At 37.8% G+C, this 17,482-nt stretch overlaps 1 protein-coding gene across 1 annotated transcript in view; it reads right to left on the reverse strand.

Moving 5' to 3' along the window:
• The window catches only part of NSL1 (NSL1 component of MIS12 kinetochore complex), a 31,211-nt gene extending 13,830 nt beyond the window's left edge, over window positions 1-17,381 (reverse strand). The window contains exons 1-4 of the mRNA XM_044267147.1: window positions 17,131-17,381; window positions 14,209-14,284; window positions 9,644-9,774; window positions 8,316-8,370 (exon numbers count right to left, since the gene is read on the reverse strand). Of these exons, the coding sequence (XP_044123082.1) occupies window positions 8,316-8,370; window positions 9,644-9,774; window positions 14,209-14,284; window positions 17,131-17,361 (493 nt within the window). The 5' untranslated portion in view covers window positions 17,362-17,381. The remainder of the gene's footprint in view (window positions 1-8,315; window positions 8,371-9,643; window positions 9,775-14,208; window positions 14,285-17,130) is intronic.
• Window positions 17,382-17,482: the final 101 nt, after the last annotated feature.

Here is a 17,482-nt window from a genome sequence, read left to right on the forward strand (position 1 = left end):
CTATGTGTATGCAAATCACAAAGAAATTGCCAACAAAATGCAGAGTTGAACTACTGTTACATTGTTGAGTGAAAAAGTCACAGAATGTGTTATGTAATAGTTACATAAAAAATAACTTAAAATCCCCTGTGCCTGTCTGCTCACTTACAAATATAGTGATAAAGATCAAAAATCGGACATATCGAACTGGTTTTCTATTTGAAGGCGTGTGGGATCAGCAGACTTGGGAGGATTTGCATTTACTACTATATATACAGCACTGGTTATTTAAATTTTCATATTAAACTTGCATTTACTATGAGCACAAAAACTATAAAAATATAACAATTTAAAATACAAACACAGATCTATGGCAGTTGAATTGGAGGATTTCTACCATATCCTTAGGTTAAAAGAGTAAACTGCACATAATGTGAATACGTGAACCAATTTTCTATAAAATAATTTACCCCGGTAAATGTCCAGTACATATGTATTCCTGTATGATTATACAAGTGGAGAAAGATGGATAAATGGATTTGTACCAGGTTAAGACTGGATCTCTAAAGGTGAATAGGGGAGAGGAAGCCAAAAACAAAAAGTATAAAATAGAATACCATCTTTATTTTTTAAATGTATATGGTCAATTTACATAAAATTGTATATTTATTTCATAGATACTTCTTGAATGTACAACGTCAGATAATGATCTCAGAGAGTTAGCGTGGGATACACAAGTACAAAACAAAGTCTTTATTCATGGGCAGTTTAAAAATATGGTGGGGGGGTAAAGATGATAAACAAACAGAAATTATATGTCTTAAGTGGTGAAAAAACAAAAGCAAATTAAGGGGACAGATTATGACTAAAGGAGTCAGAAGGGAATGTGATAGAGGTTGTCAGGAAAAACCTCTCTGATGACGTAACTTGGAACGGAGAGCTCAGTGAAGTGAGTCAGGCAGGTGGTTTCAGATAGGAACCAGGGAACAGCAAGTGAGAAAGCCACAGGGCAAGTGTGCGTTTGGCTTGTCTTTGGGGAAACAGCAAGAATGCTAGTGCATTTGCAGCACAATAAGGAAAGGTGAGAATGATAAGAGACCAAGGTCACAGATGAAATCCGAGAAGCAGCCAGGGATCAAGTCAGAAAGGATCTTGGGGAGCCAGGGCTTTAAGCAGGCGGTGAGATTATCTGATTTTTTTTTTTTTCAAAGATTTTATTTATTTATTTGACAGAGCTCACAAGTAGACGGAGAGGCAGAGAGAGAGAGAGAGGGAAGCAGGCCCCCTGCTGAGCAGAGAGCCCACTGCGGGACTCGATCCCAGGACTCTGAGATCATGACCCGAGCCGAAAGCAGCGGCTTAACCCACTGAGCCACCCAGTGAAAGGAACTCTCTGGTGGCTGGGTGGAAAATTGGAATGGAAGGAAGGAGACCAGTGAGGTGACCATCGTAGAAATCCTGCCAAGAGAACATGCGTAAGAGGCAGTGATGGATTCAGTGGGACGTGGCTGTATTTGGAGTATGTTTGCAAAGTAAGGGCACAAGATTTGCAGGTGGACTGAAGGTGTAGAAATAAAGCAATAATCATGAGTATGTACATGTAAGTTCATGTACTGTATTTCTTATGCTTTTAACATTTTTAGAATGTGAATGTGTTTTTATACAATCAATAAAAATAAAATTATTTTCAATGTTAAAAAATAAGAAACAAGTACACATAAAACACCCTGCTAGAAAACTAAAAATAAACATCTAGACACACTGTGGTAAAATTGCTGAGCATTAAGAATTACAGAGGAAATCAGGAGAGAAAAAGGGACTATGTATAAAAATGGCAGTTACACTCTCAGAAGACCTCTTATCAACAATGAATGTCAGGTATGCAGACTGGAAAGGGAGAAGTAAAACTACCTCTATTTGCAGATGATATGATACAATCTTTTATATAGAAAATTCTAAAGAATCCACTAAAAAACTATTAGAATAAATGAGCTCAGCAAGATCAATACATAAAAATCAATTCCATTACTTTATAATAGCAATGACCACAGTGAAAATAAAACTTCTCAAAATTCCAATTATATTAGCATCAGAAGAATAAAATACTTGGGAATAAATGTAACAAAAGAAGTGCTAAAAACTAGAAAACTTTGTTGAAAGAAATCAAAGATCTAAATAAATGGAAAGGTGTTTGTTGTTCATGGACTGGAAAACTTAACATTAAGTTAGCATTACTCCCAGATAAATCTTCAATTTCAACACAATCCCTATCAAAATCCCAGCTGGCTTCTTTGCAGAATTGACAAACTGATTCTAAAATTCATATGGAAATTTAAGGGAGCCAGGAATGCCAAACATTCTTGAAAAAGCACCAAGTTGGAGGCCTTGTATGCTCTGATTTCAAAACTTACTGCAAAACTTTAATAATCAAAACAGTGTGGTACTGGCCCAAGGAGAGATATACAGATCAATGAAATAGAACTGTAGGACCAGAAATAAATCTGCACATTACAGTTAACTCACTTCTAACAAGGTTGCCAGTACAATTCACCGAAGTAAAAAATAATCTTTTCAACAAATGGTGCTATAAACAATTTAGATATACATAAAAGAACGAAGTTGGAGTCCTACCTCACACCATACACAAAAATTAACTCAAAATGGATCAAAGACTAAATGTAAGAACTAAAACTATAAAACTTTTAGAAACAAATCTTCATGACCTTGTATTAGGTAATGGTTTCTGAGATAGGACATCAGATGTGTAAACAATCAAAGGAAAAAAGTAAATAAATTGGACTCATCAAAATTTAAAACTTTTGTACTTCAAAGAAAACCATCAAGAAAGTGAAAGACAACATAAAGACAAAGGAGAAAATATTTGTAAATCATGTATCTGATAATGGACTGATTTCCAGAATATATAAAGAATAATTACAACTCAACAATAAAAAGATAAAGAGGGGCGCCTGGGTGGCTCAGTGGGCTAAGTTTCTGCTTTCGGCTTAGGTCATGATCTCGGGGTCCTGGGATTGAGCCCGCTTCAGTCTCCCTGCTCAGCGGGGAGCCTGCTTCTCCCTCTCTCTCTCCGCCTGCTGCTCTGCCTACTTGTGATCTCTGTCAAATAAAAAAATCCTAAAAAAGGGGAGCCTGGGTGGCTCAGTGGGTTGAGCCTCTGCCTTCAGCTCGGGTCATGATCTCAGGTCATGATCTCAGGGTCCTGGGATCAAGTCCCGCATCGGGCTCTCTGTTCATCGGAGAGCCTGCTTCCCCCCTTCTCTCTCTGCCTTGCCTCTCTGACTACTTGTGATTTCTCTCTCTGTGTGTCAAATAAATAAATAAAATCTTTAAAAAAAAATCTTAAAAAATAAAAAGATAAATAATCCAATTTAAAAATAGTCAAAGCAGGGGCGCCTGGGTGGCTCAGTGGGTTAAAAGCCTCTGCCTTCAGCTCTGATCATGATCCCAGAGTCCTGGGTTCGAGCCCTGCATCGGGATCTCTGCTCAGCAGGGAGCCTGCTTCCTCCACTCTCTCTCTGCCTGTCTCTCTGCTTGCTTGTGATCTCTATCTGTTAAATAAATAAATAATCTTTAAAAAAAAAAATGGCCAAAGCATATGAATAGACATTTCTCCAAAGATAAACTAATGACCGATAAACAAAAGAAAAGATGCTCATTGTTAATCAGAAAAGAAGTGCCAATCAAAATCACAGTAAGATAACACTTCTCACCCATTAGAATGGCCATAAAAAGAAAGACAAATATAACAAGATTTGGTGAGGCTGTAGAGCAAGTGGAACCCTCACACTCTCCTGGTAGTAATGTGAATGGTACAGCCGCCTTGGAAAACAGTTCAGCAGTTCCTCAAAAAGCTCAACTAGAGTTGGGGCACCTGAGTGGCTCAGTCGGTTAAGCAACCCACTCTTGATTTCAGCTGAGGTCATGATCTCAGGGTTATGAGATGGAGCCCCCAAGTAAGGACCCATGCTCAGTGTAGAGTCTACTTGAGATTCTCTTCTCTCCCTCTCCCTCTGCCCCTACCACAGGTCACATGCTCTGTATCTAGATAATTAAATACAATCTTAAAAAAATAAGGGAGAGGGTGTCTGGGTGGCTCAGTCAGTTAAGCATCTACCTTTGGCTCAGGTTATGATATCAGAGTCCTGGAATGGAGCCCCACATCAGGCTCTCAGTTCAGTAGGGGGTCTGCTCTCTCTCTCTCAAATGAGTAAGTCTTTAAAAAAAAAATCTAAACTAGAGTTACCATATAATCCAGCAATCCCCTTCTTAGTTACATATACTCAAGAGAACTGAAAACATGTCCACACAAAACTTGTACGTAAATGTTCACAGCAGCATTACGCATAATAGTCAAACATGGAAACAACTCAGAAATATCTCTACACTGGGGATGCCTGGCTGGCTCAGTCAGTAGAGCAGGTGACTCTTGATCTTACGGTCACGAGTTCAAGCCCCACACTGGGCACAGGGCCTACTTAAAAAAAAAAGTAGCTACACTGATGAATGGATAAATGGAAAGTATATACATAAAAGGGAGTATTCTTTGGCAATGAAAAGAAATGAAGCAGTGATACATGCTACAACATGGATGGACCTCGAAAACACTATGCTAATTAAAAGAAGCCATTCATTCTTTTTTTTTAATTAATTTTTAAAAAATATTTTATTTATTTATTTGACACAGAGAGAGAGTATAAGCAGGGGGAGCAGCAGGCAGACGGAGAGGGAGAAGGAGACTCCCTGCTGAGCAGGGAGCCCAGTGCAGGACTCCATCCCAGGATCCTGAGATCACTATCTGAGCCAAAGGTAGCTACTTAACTGACTGAGCCACCTAGGCACCCAATTTTTTTTTTAACTAAATTCAATTAGTTAACATATAATGTATGATTTGTTTCAGAGGTACAGGTCATGATCCATCGGTCTCATGTGATACCCAGTCATCATTACAACACATACCTTCCCCAATGTCTACCAGCCAGTTACCCCATCCCCCACGTCCCTCCCCTCCAGCAACCCTCAGTTTGTTTCCTAAAACTAAGAGTCTCTTATGGTTTGTCTCCCTCTCTGGTTTCATCTTGTTTCATTCTTACAGGACGACATACTGCATGATCACATTTATATAAAATGTCCAGAACAGTCAAATCTATAGATAGTAAGCAGATTAGTGGTTGTCTAGGGCCAGGGGAGAGAGGGAAAGGACTGGGGGAGAATGGCTAAGGAGTATGAGACTTCTTTTTGAAGTGATGGAAATGTTTAAAAATTTATTTTGGTGATGGCTGTATAACTGTGATTATACTGAAAGCCTGACAGTAACAAATGTTGGCAAAATATGGGAAAGCAAGAACTTTAAAATACTGCTGGTGGGAATGTAAACTGATACAACTACTTTGGATGGGCAGTAAAGTTCATATGTAATAGAACGTTACTGAATAGTAACAGTTCAAATGTAATAGCTGAATAGAAACAAACCTTATGACCTAGAAATTCTGCTTCCTGAAATGTACTCCAGAAAATCTGTGGCATATTTACACTAGACAAGGAAACAGTTATAAGAATGTTCATTATAATACTATTTATAATAGCAAAAAAAGAAATAATCTAAGTGTCTTGCAACAGAGGAATGGATAAACAGTGGTTTATTCATATTCTGGAATACTATATATTAGCGCAATGCACAGAAAGCTTTGTGTATATACAGTGTCAAGGGGGGAAAAGTTGCAGAATATGATCGGTATGATACAATTTATATAAAAATCTAAACAATGAATGCCATACATTATTTCTGGTTACATGTCTATAGAGTAAAAGAGTAACATGGACAGTAAGAATCCACTCAGCTTGAAGATAGTGACTACTTCTAAAGTAAGAGAGAAAAGAGTACAGAAAAGGTTTCAAGTGCAACAGGTTCCTAAAAAGGTCTGAAACACATTTGGCAAAAATGTGAATAGCCCTTAAACATGGGTGGTAGCAACAAAGATGTCCATTATGTTATACTCCATATTTTCTATATGCTTGAAATATTTCAAAGAACTTTTAAAAAATCAACTCTGCCCAATATACATATACAATGGAATGGGGAAAAAACAAGAGTGAACCAGGAAGATCTTCTAGAAAGTATGTGCAGAAATCCTGACTAAAATGATGATGATCGAGATTAGAAGTGATAATAGCAGGATGGAGAGAAACAGATGAACGTGAGATTTTCAAAGGAATCATTCGTAGTTTATTGATGGACTGGATATGAGGAGTTCAGGGAAGGAAAGGCTGACTTCTAACCAAAGCAAAAATGCAGATGAAGGTACCATTTACTCAGGAAAAACTGGGAAAAGAACCAGTTAAGGGCATGAAAGAATTGTTTCATGTTCATCTCTTACACTCAAACATAAGCTCTTCATAGGAGAATCTGTCTACTTTACGTATACCTCAAAGTTCTTAATGTGACTGCCAAATTAATGTTACACACATTGGCTAAGTATTGCTTTTTGAAAACCAGAAAAACTTCTTTCAAAAATGTCAGCTTTCAAATAAATTTGATATCACTTAATATTCTAATAACAAGAAAAAATTTTCAAGAATTTCCCACAAAAATTTTCCCATGCAGATTATTCAGACTTTTAGGTTCCATACAAATGTATGCTTTCTATTTTCCTAAGCCACTTTAGTTAATTTTGTATGATTTTATCAGTTAGATGTATTACAAGTTAAGCAGTATTATAAGGTATGTTGTTGTAAATGAGATAGGATTTACCAAAAGGTTATTAATTTTTTAGTTTTATTTATTTTTTGAAAGAGAGAGAGGGACCTTAAAGATCATTAAAGTAAATTTGTTTTCCCTCCTAAGATTAAAAAGTTTACAAGTTTCTTTAGAGGATAATTATATCTAAAAAGTAATACTTGAGGCATGGGCGCCTGGCTGGCTCAGTTGTAGAGCACGTGACTCTTGATCTCTGGATCATGAATTCATGCCCCACACTGGGTATAGAGTTACACACACAAAAAAAAAAAAAGAAAGAAAGAAAGAAAGAAGGAAAAGAAAAGTAATACTTGGATAATTATGATACCACAAGTTTCAACTGTTATCTTCATATTGCTCAAAATCAAAACAAGTCTATGTCAACTACTGCATTTTGGCAACTTCCCCTTTTTAGTGGGCCTAGGTCAATTTTTATTTGTCAAACAGAGTGAATGCTGTGATTTTAACAAATTTCTGAGTATCTATACACTTGTACATCCCCCTCTTGGTTTATCCCTATTGGCCCTGGGAGATTGAGGAGGGGCAGGGGACATGTTAGAAAGTAGTGCACTATTTGACAAAGATAAAGTACACAAAACCATAAGTATAAGTAGCCCATGCAAACAAATCAAGGTTTTAACTGTTCTTCTAAAAGTTCAGAAATGATACTTAAAAAAAGGAGGGGGGGTGCACCACGGTGTCTCAATCAGTTAAACACCTGAGTCTTGATTTCTGCTCAGGTCATGGTCTCAGGGTTGCAGTAATGAGTTCCACATCAGGCTCCGTGCTCAGCACGGAATGTGCTTGTCCCTCTCCATTAGCTCCTCCCTGGCTTGCACGTGCACATGTGTGCTCTCACTCTTTCTAATAAACAAATTAATACAATCTTAAAAAAGAAAGAAAGAAAGAAAGAAATGGTATTTTTGAATGCCAAGGAACACCAAAAGACCTGTTGGGAAAATTGTTAAGAATTTTTAAATGTGTGAATAGAGTCATTTAAAAATATATATGATCCACAGTTTTAGCAATGCAAATTCTGTTGCTAGATTTATGTAAGATTTATCAATTTTATTTCTCTGAGTTTTAAAGGATGCATCTAAATGGAAACAGAATTGAGTTGAAAGGTTTATCAAGCATGCATATCTCTTCTTAAGCTCAACAATATATTTTCATTGGATTTTATTTTGCAAACATTGAGAAACCACTGACAGTTATCACACTGGGGAGTGACACCATGAATGCTTTTAACAGTATAACTTAGGCTGTAAAACAAAGCATGGACAGTATAGTAGCAGTGAGAAATGGGACGGTACTATAACAGAAGTTAGAGACTGAGATGTTGTAATAGTCCATGTCAAGGGAGAGCTTTATAAAAGTCCAGATTCCTAGGACCTACTTCTGGAGATTACTGAGTCAGTACATATAAGAGTCACATTTTTATAATCTTAGAGAAGAGCCAAACACAGTAGTAAGTTAGAGCGTTGAAGGGATCCTTCACACTGACACCTTTAGAAGAGTATTAGGAACTCATAAAAATTACAAGCTGATGCTTCACTTTTACCACAAATGAGCAATGACTCACCTGGATCAGGGTCATATTTGAGGTCCAATGGATGTACAACAGGGTAGTACTGCTTCTAAACACAATATAAAGTAAAACAGATTTAATCACTTAATCCTTCATATAAACATTCCCTTCCCTGGGCAAGGCTGACATGGAATAAGATCTACAATTTAGCAAAAAGAAAGAGTAAAATGTTCCTTACTCCTGCCCAAAGCCAGCAGGAGCCAAAAATGTTTTCTAAAAGGGCTGCCTTTAGTATCCTCATCCCATCAATCCATTTAGCGACTATTTTTAAACATCCACAACAGTACCTCACCTGGGCCTGCCAGCCTTCTTTCTTTTATGCAATATTCATAACCAGTTAAGTTTTTTTTTCCAGGAAAGAAGGGGGTAATAACAGAGAGAAAAGAAATACATTTTGAATGTTTTTCTTAGGGAAGCTTTAAAAAGCAAGGCTGAGTGGGAAAGGATAGAGTAGGGTATTTTTTTGAAAATGCTTTGGAAGAAAAAAAAGAAAAGAAAAATTCTGCTTATATTTTTTTCTCACAGAACAATGCCTGCACTGTCTAAAACAATTCCTGACAAAGAACAACTGGAAGATTTAAATGTGAAAGTATGCTAATTTCAAAAATTAATGATAAGTAGTATAACATAATTTAAAGCAACATGTGTTTCTCGCTCCAGAGGCAGTGCCATTCCCAGCAAACCTACTCCCACACCATCGTGACTTTTGGAGCAAAACAAATTACACACCATTTATAAAGCAAATTTCAGTGTTATGACAGGTATTCAACCTTCATCATCAATTTAAGCTAAAGAGGCCTTCCAGAATTTATAAACATATACAAATAATGTGCCAAACACAAATGACACAAAGAAAGAAAAGGCTTAACAGATAAATTTATTGAGGCGCCTGGATGGCTCAGTCAGTTAAGTGTCTGACTTTTGGTTCTGGCTCAGGTCATGATCTCAGAGGTTGTGAGATTGAGCCCCAGGTCAAGCTCTGCAATTAGCAGGGAGTCTGCTTAAAGATTCTCTCCCGCTGCCCCACCTCAAATAAATAAAATATTTTAAAAAAAAAAAAAGATAAATTTATTTTTCTTTCCTGTCTCAGAATTATAAAGTTAGTCTTCTTTCCTCAAATTATATTTTAAAATCTTTGTTCAAAATCTAGTATAACGTAGAACTGGAAAAAAAAATCTTACGAGACCAACAGTAGTAATTGAGTAAGAAAAGACAAAGAAAACAAAATGTCATGTGTGTCCACCTAGACCTCATACTTTAACTTTTTTATAGTAAAACAGACATAAAACAAAGCTCATTATCTCAAAGATAAATCATCTTACCAGAATTTCTTGTTTTGCTTTTATGGTTTTGACGACACATTCAAGGATCTTTCTGGGATACTGCTTACGTTTTGTGGCTATATCTACTATGATTTCATCAAACTGATCTTCAAGTACTTTGATATCAGAATCTATTTCAAGAGACAAACAGTATCAAAAATTTCTTAAAACACATTGCTTATATTCTATATAGAAATGTAACAAGCTAAATTTAGAAAATACAAAATAATTGAAAACAAATATGGTAAGTTAATGGGACCCCCCCCTTTGGTGATTAATTCATTTATTTACTCACTGAAAAACCAATTACTGAGCACCTATGGGAAGCCAGGCCCAAATAAGAAAAATACAAAGGTGAATATAACATGCTCCTGCTTTCTAAGAGCCTGGAAGAAACATAACTGCAAAACAACTTGATAAATGCAATTGAGGTCTGAACAAAATGCTATAAAGACACAGAATAAGAGAACACTAACTCTACCTGGGAGTTAGTGTTAACTCCCCAGGTAGAGTTAGTGTTCTCTTATTCTGTGTTTTTAACTTTATTAACTTTAATAAATTCTGTGTCTTTAACTTTGTAACTTTATTCTGTGTCTTTAACTTTAAACAGAAAGCAACATTTGAGCTAAGGCTTGAAATATAAATGTAAATCCATTGGATTAAAAAAAAAGTGGGACAAAAAATAACAGGAGGAAGCACCTTAGGCAGAGCAAACTGTATCTGCAAGATCACAGAGGTTTTGGGAAACTTTGTTCTAAAACTAAAAGTTCTAATTGGCTGCAGGACAAAGTGTAAGGAAAGACGGATGATAAAATATAAAAGAACTAGACTGTAAAGGGCATTTAATGTTAGAGTTTCCAGCATGTTTTGACTTTATTATGTGCTGCACCGAAGCTGTGACAGTAGCAGACAGAAAAATGAAATCTGAAATAGACACAAATGGATAAATAGCAGGAAAAAGTAAGAGACACGGTGACTTTATACTTTGATTTAACTAAAACTCTTATCTGTTGCTTTCCTGTTTTAAAATAGTGAATCTCAAACTTCAGCAAAATAACTACATGGGGAACTTGTCAGAAGTGCAGAAATTTTGATTCAACAGAGGCCTCTGGAATTGGGCCCCAAAACTAAGCACTCTAGATGAAATGAATGCAGGTGGTACATCAACCTTATTTTGAAAGTTGTCTTGAAGAGTAAGAAGTTAAAAGTACTAAAGAACAGGGTGCCTGGGTGACTCAGTCGATGACAGGTCTGACTCTTGATTTCAGTTCAGTCATGATCTCAGGATCCTAGGATCCAGCCCGAGTGCCTCCTTGCTCAGTGGGGAGTCTACTTGAGCATTCACTCCTTCTCCCTCTGCCCCCCACAAAAAACCTTCTTCTTACATGTGCATTCACACCCTCACTCTCTCTCAAATAAATAAATCTCCAAACAAAACTAAACTAAACTAAACTAAACTAAAGAGCTAGGTCATTGGCTTAACTGGTCTCACATCCTAGCTGTTCTATGTCACGGTCTATGCTAGAAATTTATCTATTTTATTAAGTAGAAGCTTCACTAAGAATTCTGAAACTATGATATTTATTTTTGGAAGCTTTCAAACATTGCTGACATATCAGCATATATATACACACATACATACTGGGTAAAGATTGATGAAGTACATCAGGTATATCTCATTCATGTAACAAATACTAAGACCAACTAAATTCTTTTGAGAATATTATGAGAAAAACAATCACTGCTTACTTTGAAGATTCATTTAGATGAGTAGCCTTTCCTAAATTTTAACTTACCATTTAAAAAGTTCAGTCATTAGCCTGAAATAATGTACTATTTCACAGTTAAGAAAAAAACGTCTCCCAGCTAAATCTTCTATGGAGGAAAATGGTTTTTCAGCGCCACCTAATGATAAAGCTATAAAACTGAATGTATAAACAAATTTGAGCAGATTTGAGAGATTTTGTCACCAATTTAACAAGTATTTACTGTGTACCTACTATATGCCAAGCCAAGTGCTGAAAAACAAATATAGCCCCTGCTTTTGAGGAATTTACACTTTAATTCTTAAATGAACCTGGTCAAGCCTGAAATCAAGTCCTTTCAGGGTAGCTACAGAGGAAGGGAGAAAGTTGTTTTCACTTGTATATTCATTCGTTCTATCCTTTTATTTGTTCACTCATTTCTACAATGATCCCAGTGAACAAAACAGACAAACCTCTGCCCTTGTGAAGCTTACTTACTGCTTCTATGTATTTGATCAGACACAAACCCTTTTAATCTCATCTGCAGAACCTTCTCTCCTTTTCTCCTGTCTTTGAGCATGTCTTAACCGTCTCTTACTGTACTACTGCAGTAACTTCCCTCAGATCAGCCCACCTTGAATTTCACCCCTCTCCAATCCATTCCCTACAGAGGCAGCAGTCAGTGTTCTAAAATGCAAAGCTTTTCATGTAAATTCTATTTTAAAAATCTCCACTGGCTCCCCATTGCCTACAGGATAAAGTATAAATTTATTAGCAAACTCTCAGGGCTCTTTGTGATCTGGCCTTAGCTTACCTCTGGTCACACCTGCCATTAGTTTTCCCAATTCATTTCTGACATTTTCCAAACATATCACTCTTTTGTGCCTTTGCACATGCTGTTCTCTCTGCTTCAAATATCCTTCCTCCTTTTTATCTAGCATGCTGTCATTCATTATAAATGCATTTAACAATAATCTATTCTATTAGGATTTATCCCCCTTTCTAAGCAGTATAGTAATTCCCTGTCCATTTCTTTCCATTAACAATGAGTTCCTAAGTAGTAAGGACCCTGTGTTTTCATCTATGGCCTAGAATTTGGTATGTCATTATCAAGTGTCAGTGAAAGCAGGTAAAATTATAGTATTCTGAACCATTTCCCCTCACAGTTATAAGAAAGAAAAGGGACAAAGAATAACCACACTCTATCCAGGCTGCCAACCAATTAGAAAATATGTATCTTAATCTACAAATTGATGAATCAGATTGCTAAAGGCAGCCTGAAGCAAACAGAACATGAGTCAAATAAAGACACAGGGAAGGCCGTAGAGTTTAAAAATACTCTTGAGTGATTGTGATACACTTCCTCTCCTCTACTAATTGGCAATCATTCTATTATTCGGGAAATCTAATGTTATTGCTTTTACCATTTCAATATATAAACCAGAAAGTAAATTTTGGTGACAGTGAAGAGATAACTATTATAACCCCAAGGGCTAAACATTGAAGTTTTCTGGGCAAAGTATTATCTTAATGTCGAGAAGAAAAATTATAACCACAGAGGGTTACCTAATGCGTTTGGAATCCGCTCAAGGGTCTAACTGGATAGCAAGTAATACCAAGCTGTGATACCAAGCTATTATGCTGGTCAGACTCTATAATATGACCATGGGGAAAGACAAGATACTCTGACCCTCTTGTGAGGGTAGCCCTTCTCCTAGACTTTGCTGGAGAATTCTGACCCTTTTTTTACACAGATCATTTCTTTTCTACTAAATTTGTTTCCTTCTTACACCGACCACGGACCATTTTCTTTCCATTAAAATTTTGATTTTTTTTTTTAGATATGTCAACACCATTAGTTAGGGTGCTTTGAAACACCTAAGTCTGCTTTGAAGAAAGTATTCTGGGGTATCTTTGTGGATCAGTCAGTTAAACTTCAGCTCAGGTCATAATCCCGGGATCCTGGGATTGAGCTCTGCATCAGGCTCCCTGCTCAGCAGGGAGTCTACTTCTCCTCTTCCTCTGCACCTCCCCGGCTTGTGCTTTTTTGGTCTCTCTCCCTCTCAAATTAATTAATTAATTAAATATTAAACAGAAAGAAAGCATTCTGTCTCTAAGGGGGTTTCTCCATATATTTACTTCATCCTTTACACGGTTGGAACTCTTAGAATTTAACTTCATACTTCTAAGGGTACTTCGCTGTCTACTATAAGGATCATTTGTAAAAATACAACTTGATTTATAAGGTTTTAATCACAGAAATTCTCTGGGCCTGTTTCTTCATCTGGAGATAGTAGTACAGTATTTTCCAGCAACCTAGTGACCAGAATACTTTCAAAGACTAATCAGATGAAAACCTTATTGAGAATGCCAGATAGCATATATTAAAAAAACCAAGGCAACTACTGCATAGCTTACCTCAGTAGCCTTCTAGATTTGTTTCCCTTTTCCCCCCAGTGAAGGAAACTTTTTTTTTTTTTGGTGAAGGAAAATTTTTAGAAGAAGGGACACTGAGGGGCCCCTGGGTGGCTCAGTCAGTTGGGCATCTGCCTTTGGCTCATGTCATGATCCCAGGGTCATAGGACGGAGCCCTGCATGGAGCTCCCTGATCAGCGGTAAGCCTGCTTTTCCCTCTCCCTCTGTGCCCCCCACCCTGCTGTGATGCTCTCACTCTGTGTCTCTCTCAAATAAACAAACAAACAAATAAATCTTTTAAAAAACAAGACTGAAAATTGGGATTAAAAATTAGCATTCAAGATAAAATTAGCTAAAAATTAGCTACTCAGAAATTAATGACAGAAGGAAATTTAAATCACATACCCATAAAACTATCTGAAGCTTCATGCCATGCTTGTCCATTAATGCTGACATTCTCTTGCACAGCTGATTCAAAAGTCTGAAACAAATTCACAATACTCAAGTCACTGAAAATAACTTTGAATATTGAACTAAAACATTTTGGCAAAGTAAGAATTTTAGATTTGTAATACAGAATATCAAGAAAAATAGATGAGCTTATTACTGTATTCTTCTCAATGAAGATTCTATTTCAATCACTGATTCTTCCTACATTTTAGCTCTGATAACCATTATGCTACATCTGAGAAAATTTGATGCCAAATTTATATACTTCTTTAATGAAGAAAAAATATAAGCTAACAAAGTTGAGCTCAGCTGAATCTCAAGGGTACAATTACTACATATGCTGCTGAACAAGCAACAGTGTTAACAAGGGAAAAATGCTTAAAACAAAATAAAATTAATTTCTACTTCATAAAGGACTGTATTTTTTAGAGATATACACTGAGGAACAAAGAAATGAAATGACACAAGATCTGGAGTTTGCTTTAAAATAGAAGTGCAGGGACACCTGGGTGGCTCAGTGGGTTAAGCCTCTGCCTCCAGCTCAGGTCATGATCTCAGGGTTCTGGGATCTAGCCATGCATTGGGCTCTCTGCTCAGCGGGGAGACTGCTTCCCCCTCTCTCTCTGCCTGATGCTCTGCCTACTTGTGATCTCTCTCTTTCTGTCAAATAAATAAATAAAATCTTAAAAAAAAAAAATAGGAAGTGTGAAGGGACAGCCTGCTAGCTTAGCAGTAGAGTGCATGACCCTTTTAATCTCAGGGCTATGAACTCAAGCTCCACCTTAGGCATGGAACCTACCTAAAAAATAAATAAATAAAATAGGAAGTGTAACAAATTTCTGCTAACTGTTAAATTTGGTGAAGGATATACATGTGTCCACTGCACTAGTCTGTTTTTTGAAAGGTTAAAAATTTTCATAATACATTAAAAAATAAGGGACTAAGGGAATTTGGTTAAAATTTTAAATGCACATTCCCTATTATTTTACAATTTCACTCTTAGCAATGTATCCTAAAGAACTATTCTCATAAAAACGTAAAAAGGATGTACTAGGAATGTTTATTAAAGCACTATATGAAATTATGAATTATTGAGGGGAAAATAAAATCTAACTTCAAATTCAGAAAATAGTTAAATACACTATATCCATACCATACAATAGCTAAAAAGAATAAAGTATATCTCTATGTAACTTTGACAAAGAATAGTCAAAGACAGATTTGGAAGAGGAAAAAAAAAAAAGCTAAACTGCTAAATACATCAGCCTAACACCATTACCGTAAAAAAACAAACAAAAAACTAAAACAACAAAGAGAGATGTAACGCCATAAAAAAAGGGTATAGAAGGATTATAGCCCCCTGGGCCCTCCCAATAATTATTTCCGGGAAGGAGGAGGGGTGGGGGAGAGGAATTCAAACTTTTGCTATATGCTGTTTTGCTGGTTTTCTTTTTACAACAAGAATGTTTTTACACACTTTGTGTAAGTAAAAATAAGCATAATTCAAATAATGACTGATAATGAGTTAAAGTATACACTCTACACTTTATAAAGATTTTATAAAATACTTTATATATGGACATTCAAGGATTATCTCAGAATACAAACTGTAATATTCATTGCACAATTGTATCAACACAATTTTTTTAGAATATCCATTACAATATCACGTGATTTTCAATAAAAAGATATGTCAACATAATTAAAGCCTCTGCCTTTTATCTGCTCTTAATATGAAACACAAGTGAATTCCTTGGTAGTTTGTTCAAATCTTTTTTCTTCCAACTCATTTTATCATCCACTGAGGTATAATAGGTTATAAGCCAAGATTAGCCAAGCTCCTCTTTTTCTGAAAGTAAATAGGTTAGCACTTCTTAGGGGCAAGTTCTAAGACCTTTATGCACCAAAACAGTCTTTTTCCAAAACAACTAAAAATGTCCTGAGGTATGTGTCTATTCTTGCCTTCCTCGCAAGAAGGTCGTGACAGTGTCAATGTACACAAAACGGGAACAGACTCACCACCCAGGGGCTGCTTTTATTCTTCTTCCACTCGGCGTTTACTTTTATCGTCTCACACTGTGGCCATGCTAACTCACAAGTGTGCTGCACTATGAGCTTTTACACTTACTTTCTATGGACAGATTGTCTGCTTGCTTAAGGCAGGTACCAATCCCTCAATCTATTGCGTCCTTCCTTAAAAAAAAAAAAAAAAACTAGCATCTTGAGGGCTTTGCAAAATATGTGAGAAAGGAAGGGGAAACGTTAGGCGGTCCAGAGAAGTTAGTAATCAAGACAGCTTCCTTATCTCTTTAGACTTGGAAGGAAAATGTTCCCACTGACTTTAGAGTAAGTTCTAAAACAGGCCAAAGGAAAGACCGGTGGCTGGTCCGGTGACTGCCCGAGTTCCAGGATTACCCGCTCCTTCCGTTTCTGCCCGCACGGTCCGACCGGGGAGCCACTGAGGCCTGGAACCGGGGCTCGCCGCAAAGAAGTTAAGCCACCCGACGTGAAAAGCTTCTTAGTACGAACAAAAAGAAAAAGACCTCGTTCACTTTTTTTTTTTTATTACAAGTTAAAACGCTATCTTGGATAGAGCGGGCTAAATAAAACACAACATTAAAATCGATACCGCCTATTCTTTCTTCCTTCAGTTTCGAGTGACAGCAGGGCTCGCCGTGTCTCTCTCTACCGGCCCGCGCGCTCTAAGCGGGGAGTCCTCGGCCGACACTAGCGTCTGTTTCGACCCTAGCGTGTCTCGGGCCTCTGCTACCGGAGCGCGCGGCACCGCTAACTCCGCGAAGCCGGCCGTAGGCTCCTTCTGAGCCTTGAGAGGGGCACAGGGTGAGGGGTGAGAAGAGATGGCGACCGCGCCCGTACCCACTGCACATCTCGCAGCGCGGGCTCCCGAATCTCCTCTGGCAGCGTGTCCCCGAGCTTTTCCACAAAGCGGCCGCACAGCTCTAGCATTTCCGTCACGGCCCGCTTCGAGGTGCAGCGCACCCGGAAGTCCTCTCGGGAGGTGGCGGCGGCCGAGTCCCTGTCGTCCGCCCCGGTCGCCCCCTCCGCGTCCCGCGGAGGGGAAGGGACTACCACAGGAGCCCCCGCCATCTTCCCAGTTTGAACGCGGGCGGGAGCTGGGAGCGGAAGGGCGGGCTCTCACTGGCGGAAGGAGCGCGCGCCCGGCCGGAAACAGTCCCCTGCAGCGGCAGCGTTCCGCCTGGGGCTCGGC

The sequence above is a fragment of the Neovison vison genome, chromosome 10, assembly GCF_020171115.1.
Source record: "Neovison vison isolate M4711 chromosome 10, ASM_NN_V1, whole genome shotgun sequence".
In the NCBI taxonomy this organism is placed as follows: Eukaryota; Metazoa; Chordata; class Mammalia; order Carnivora; family Mustelidae; genus Neogale; species Neogale vison.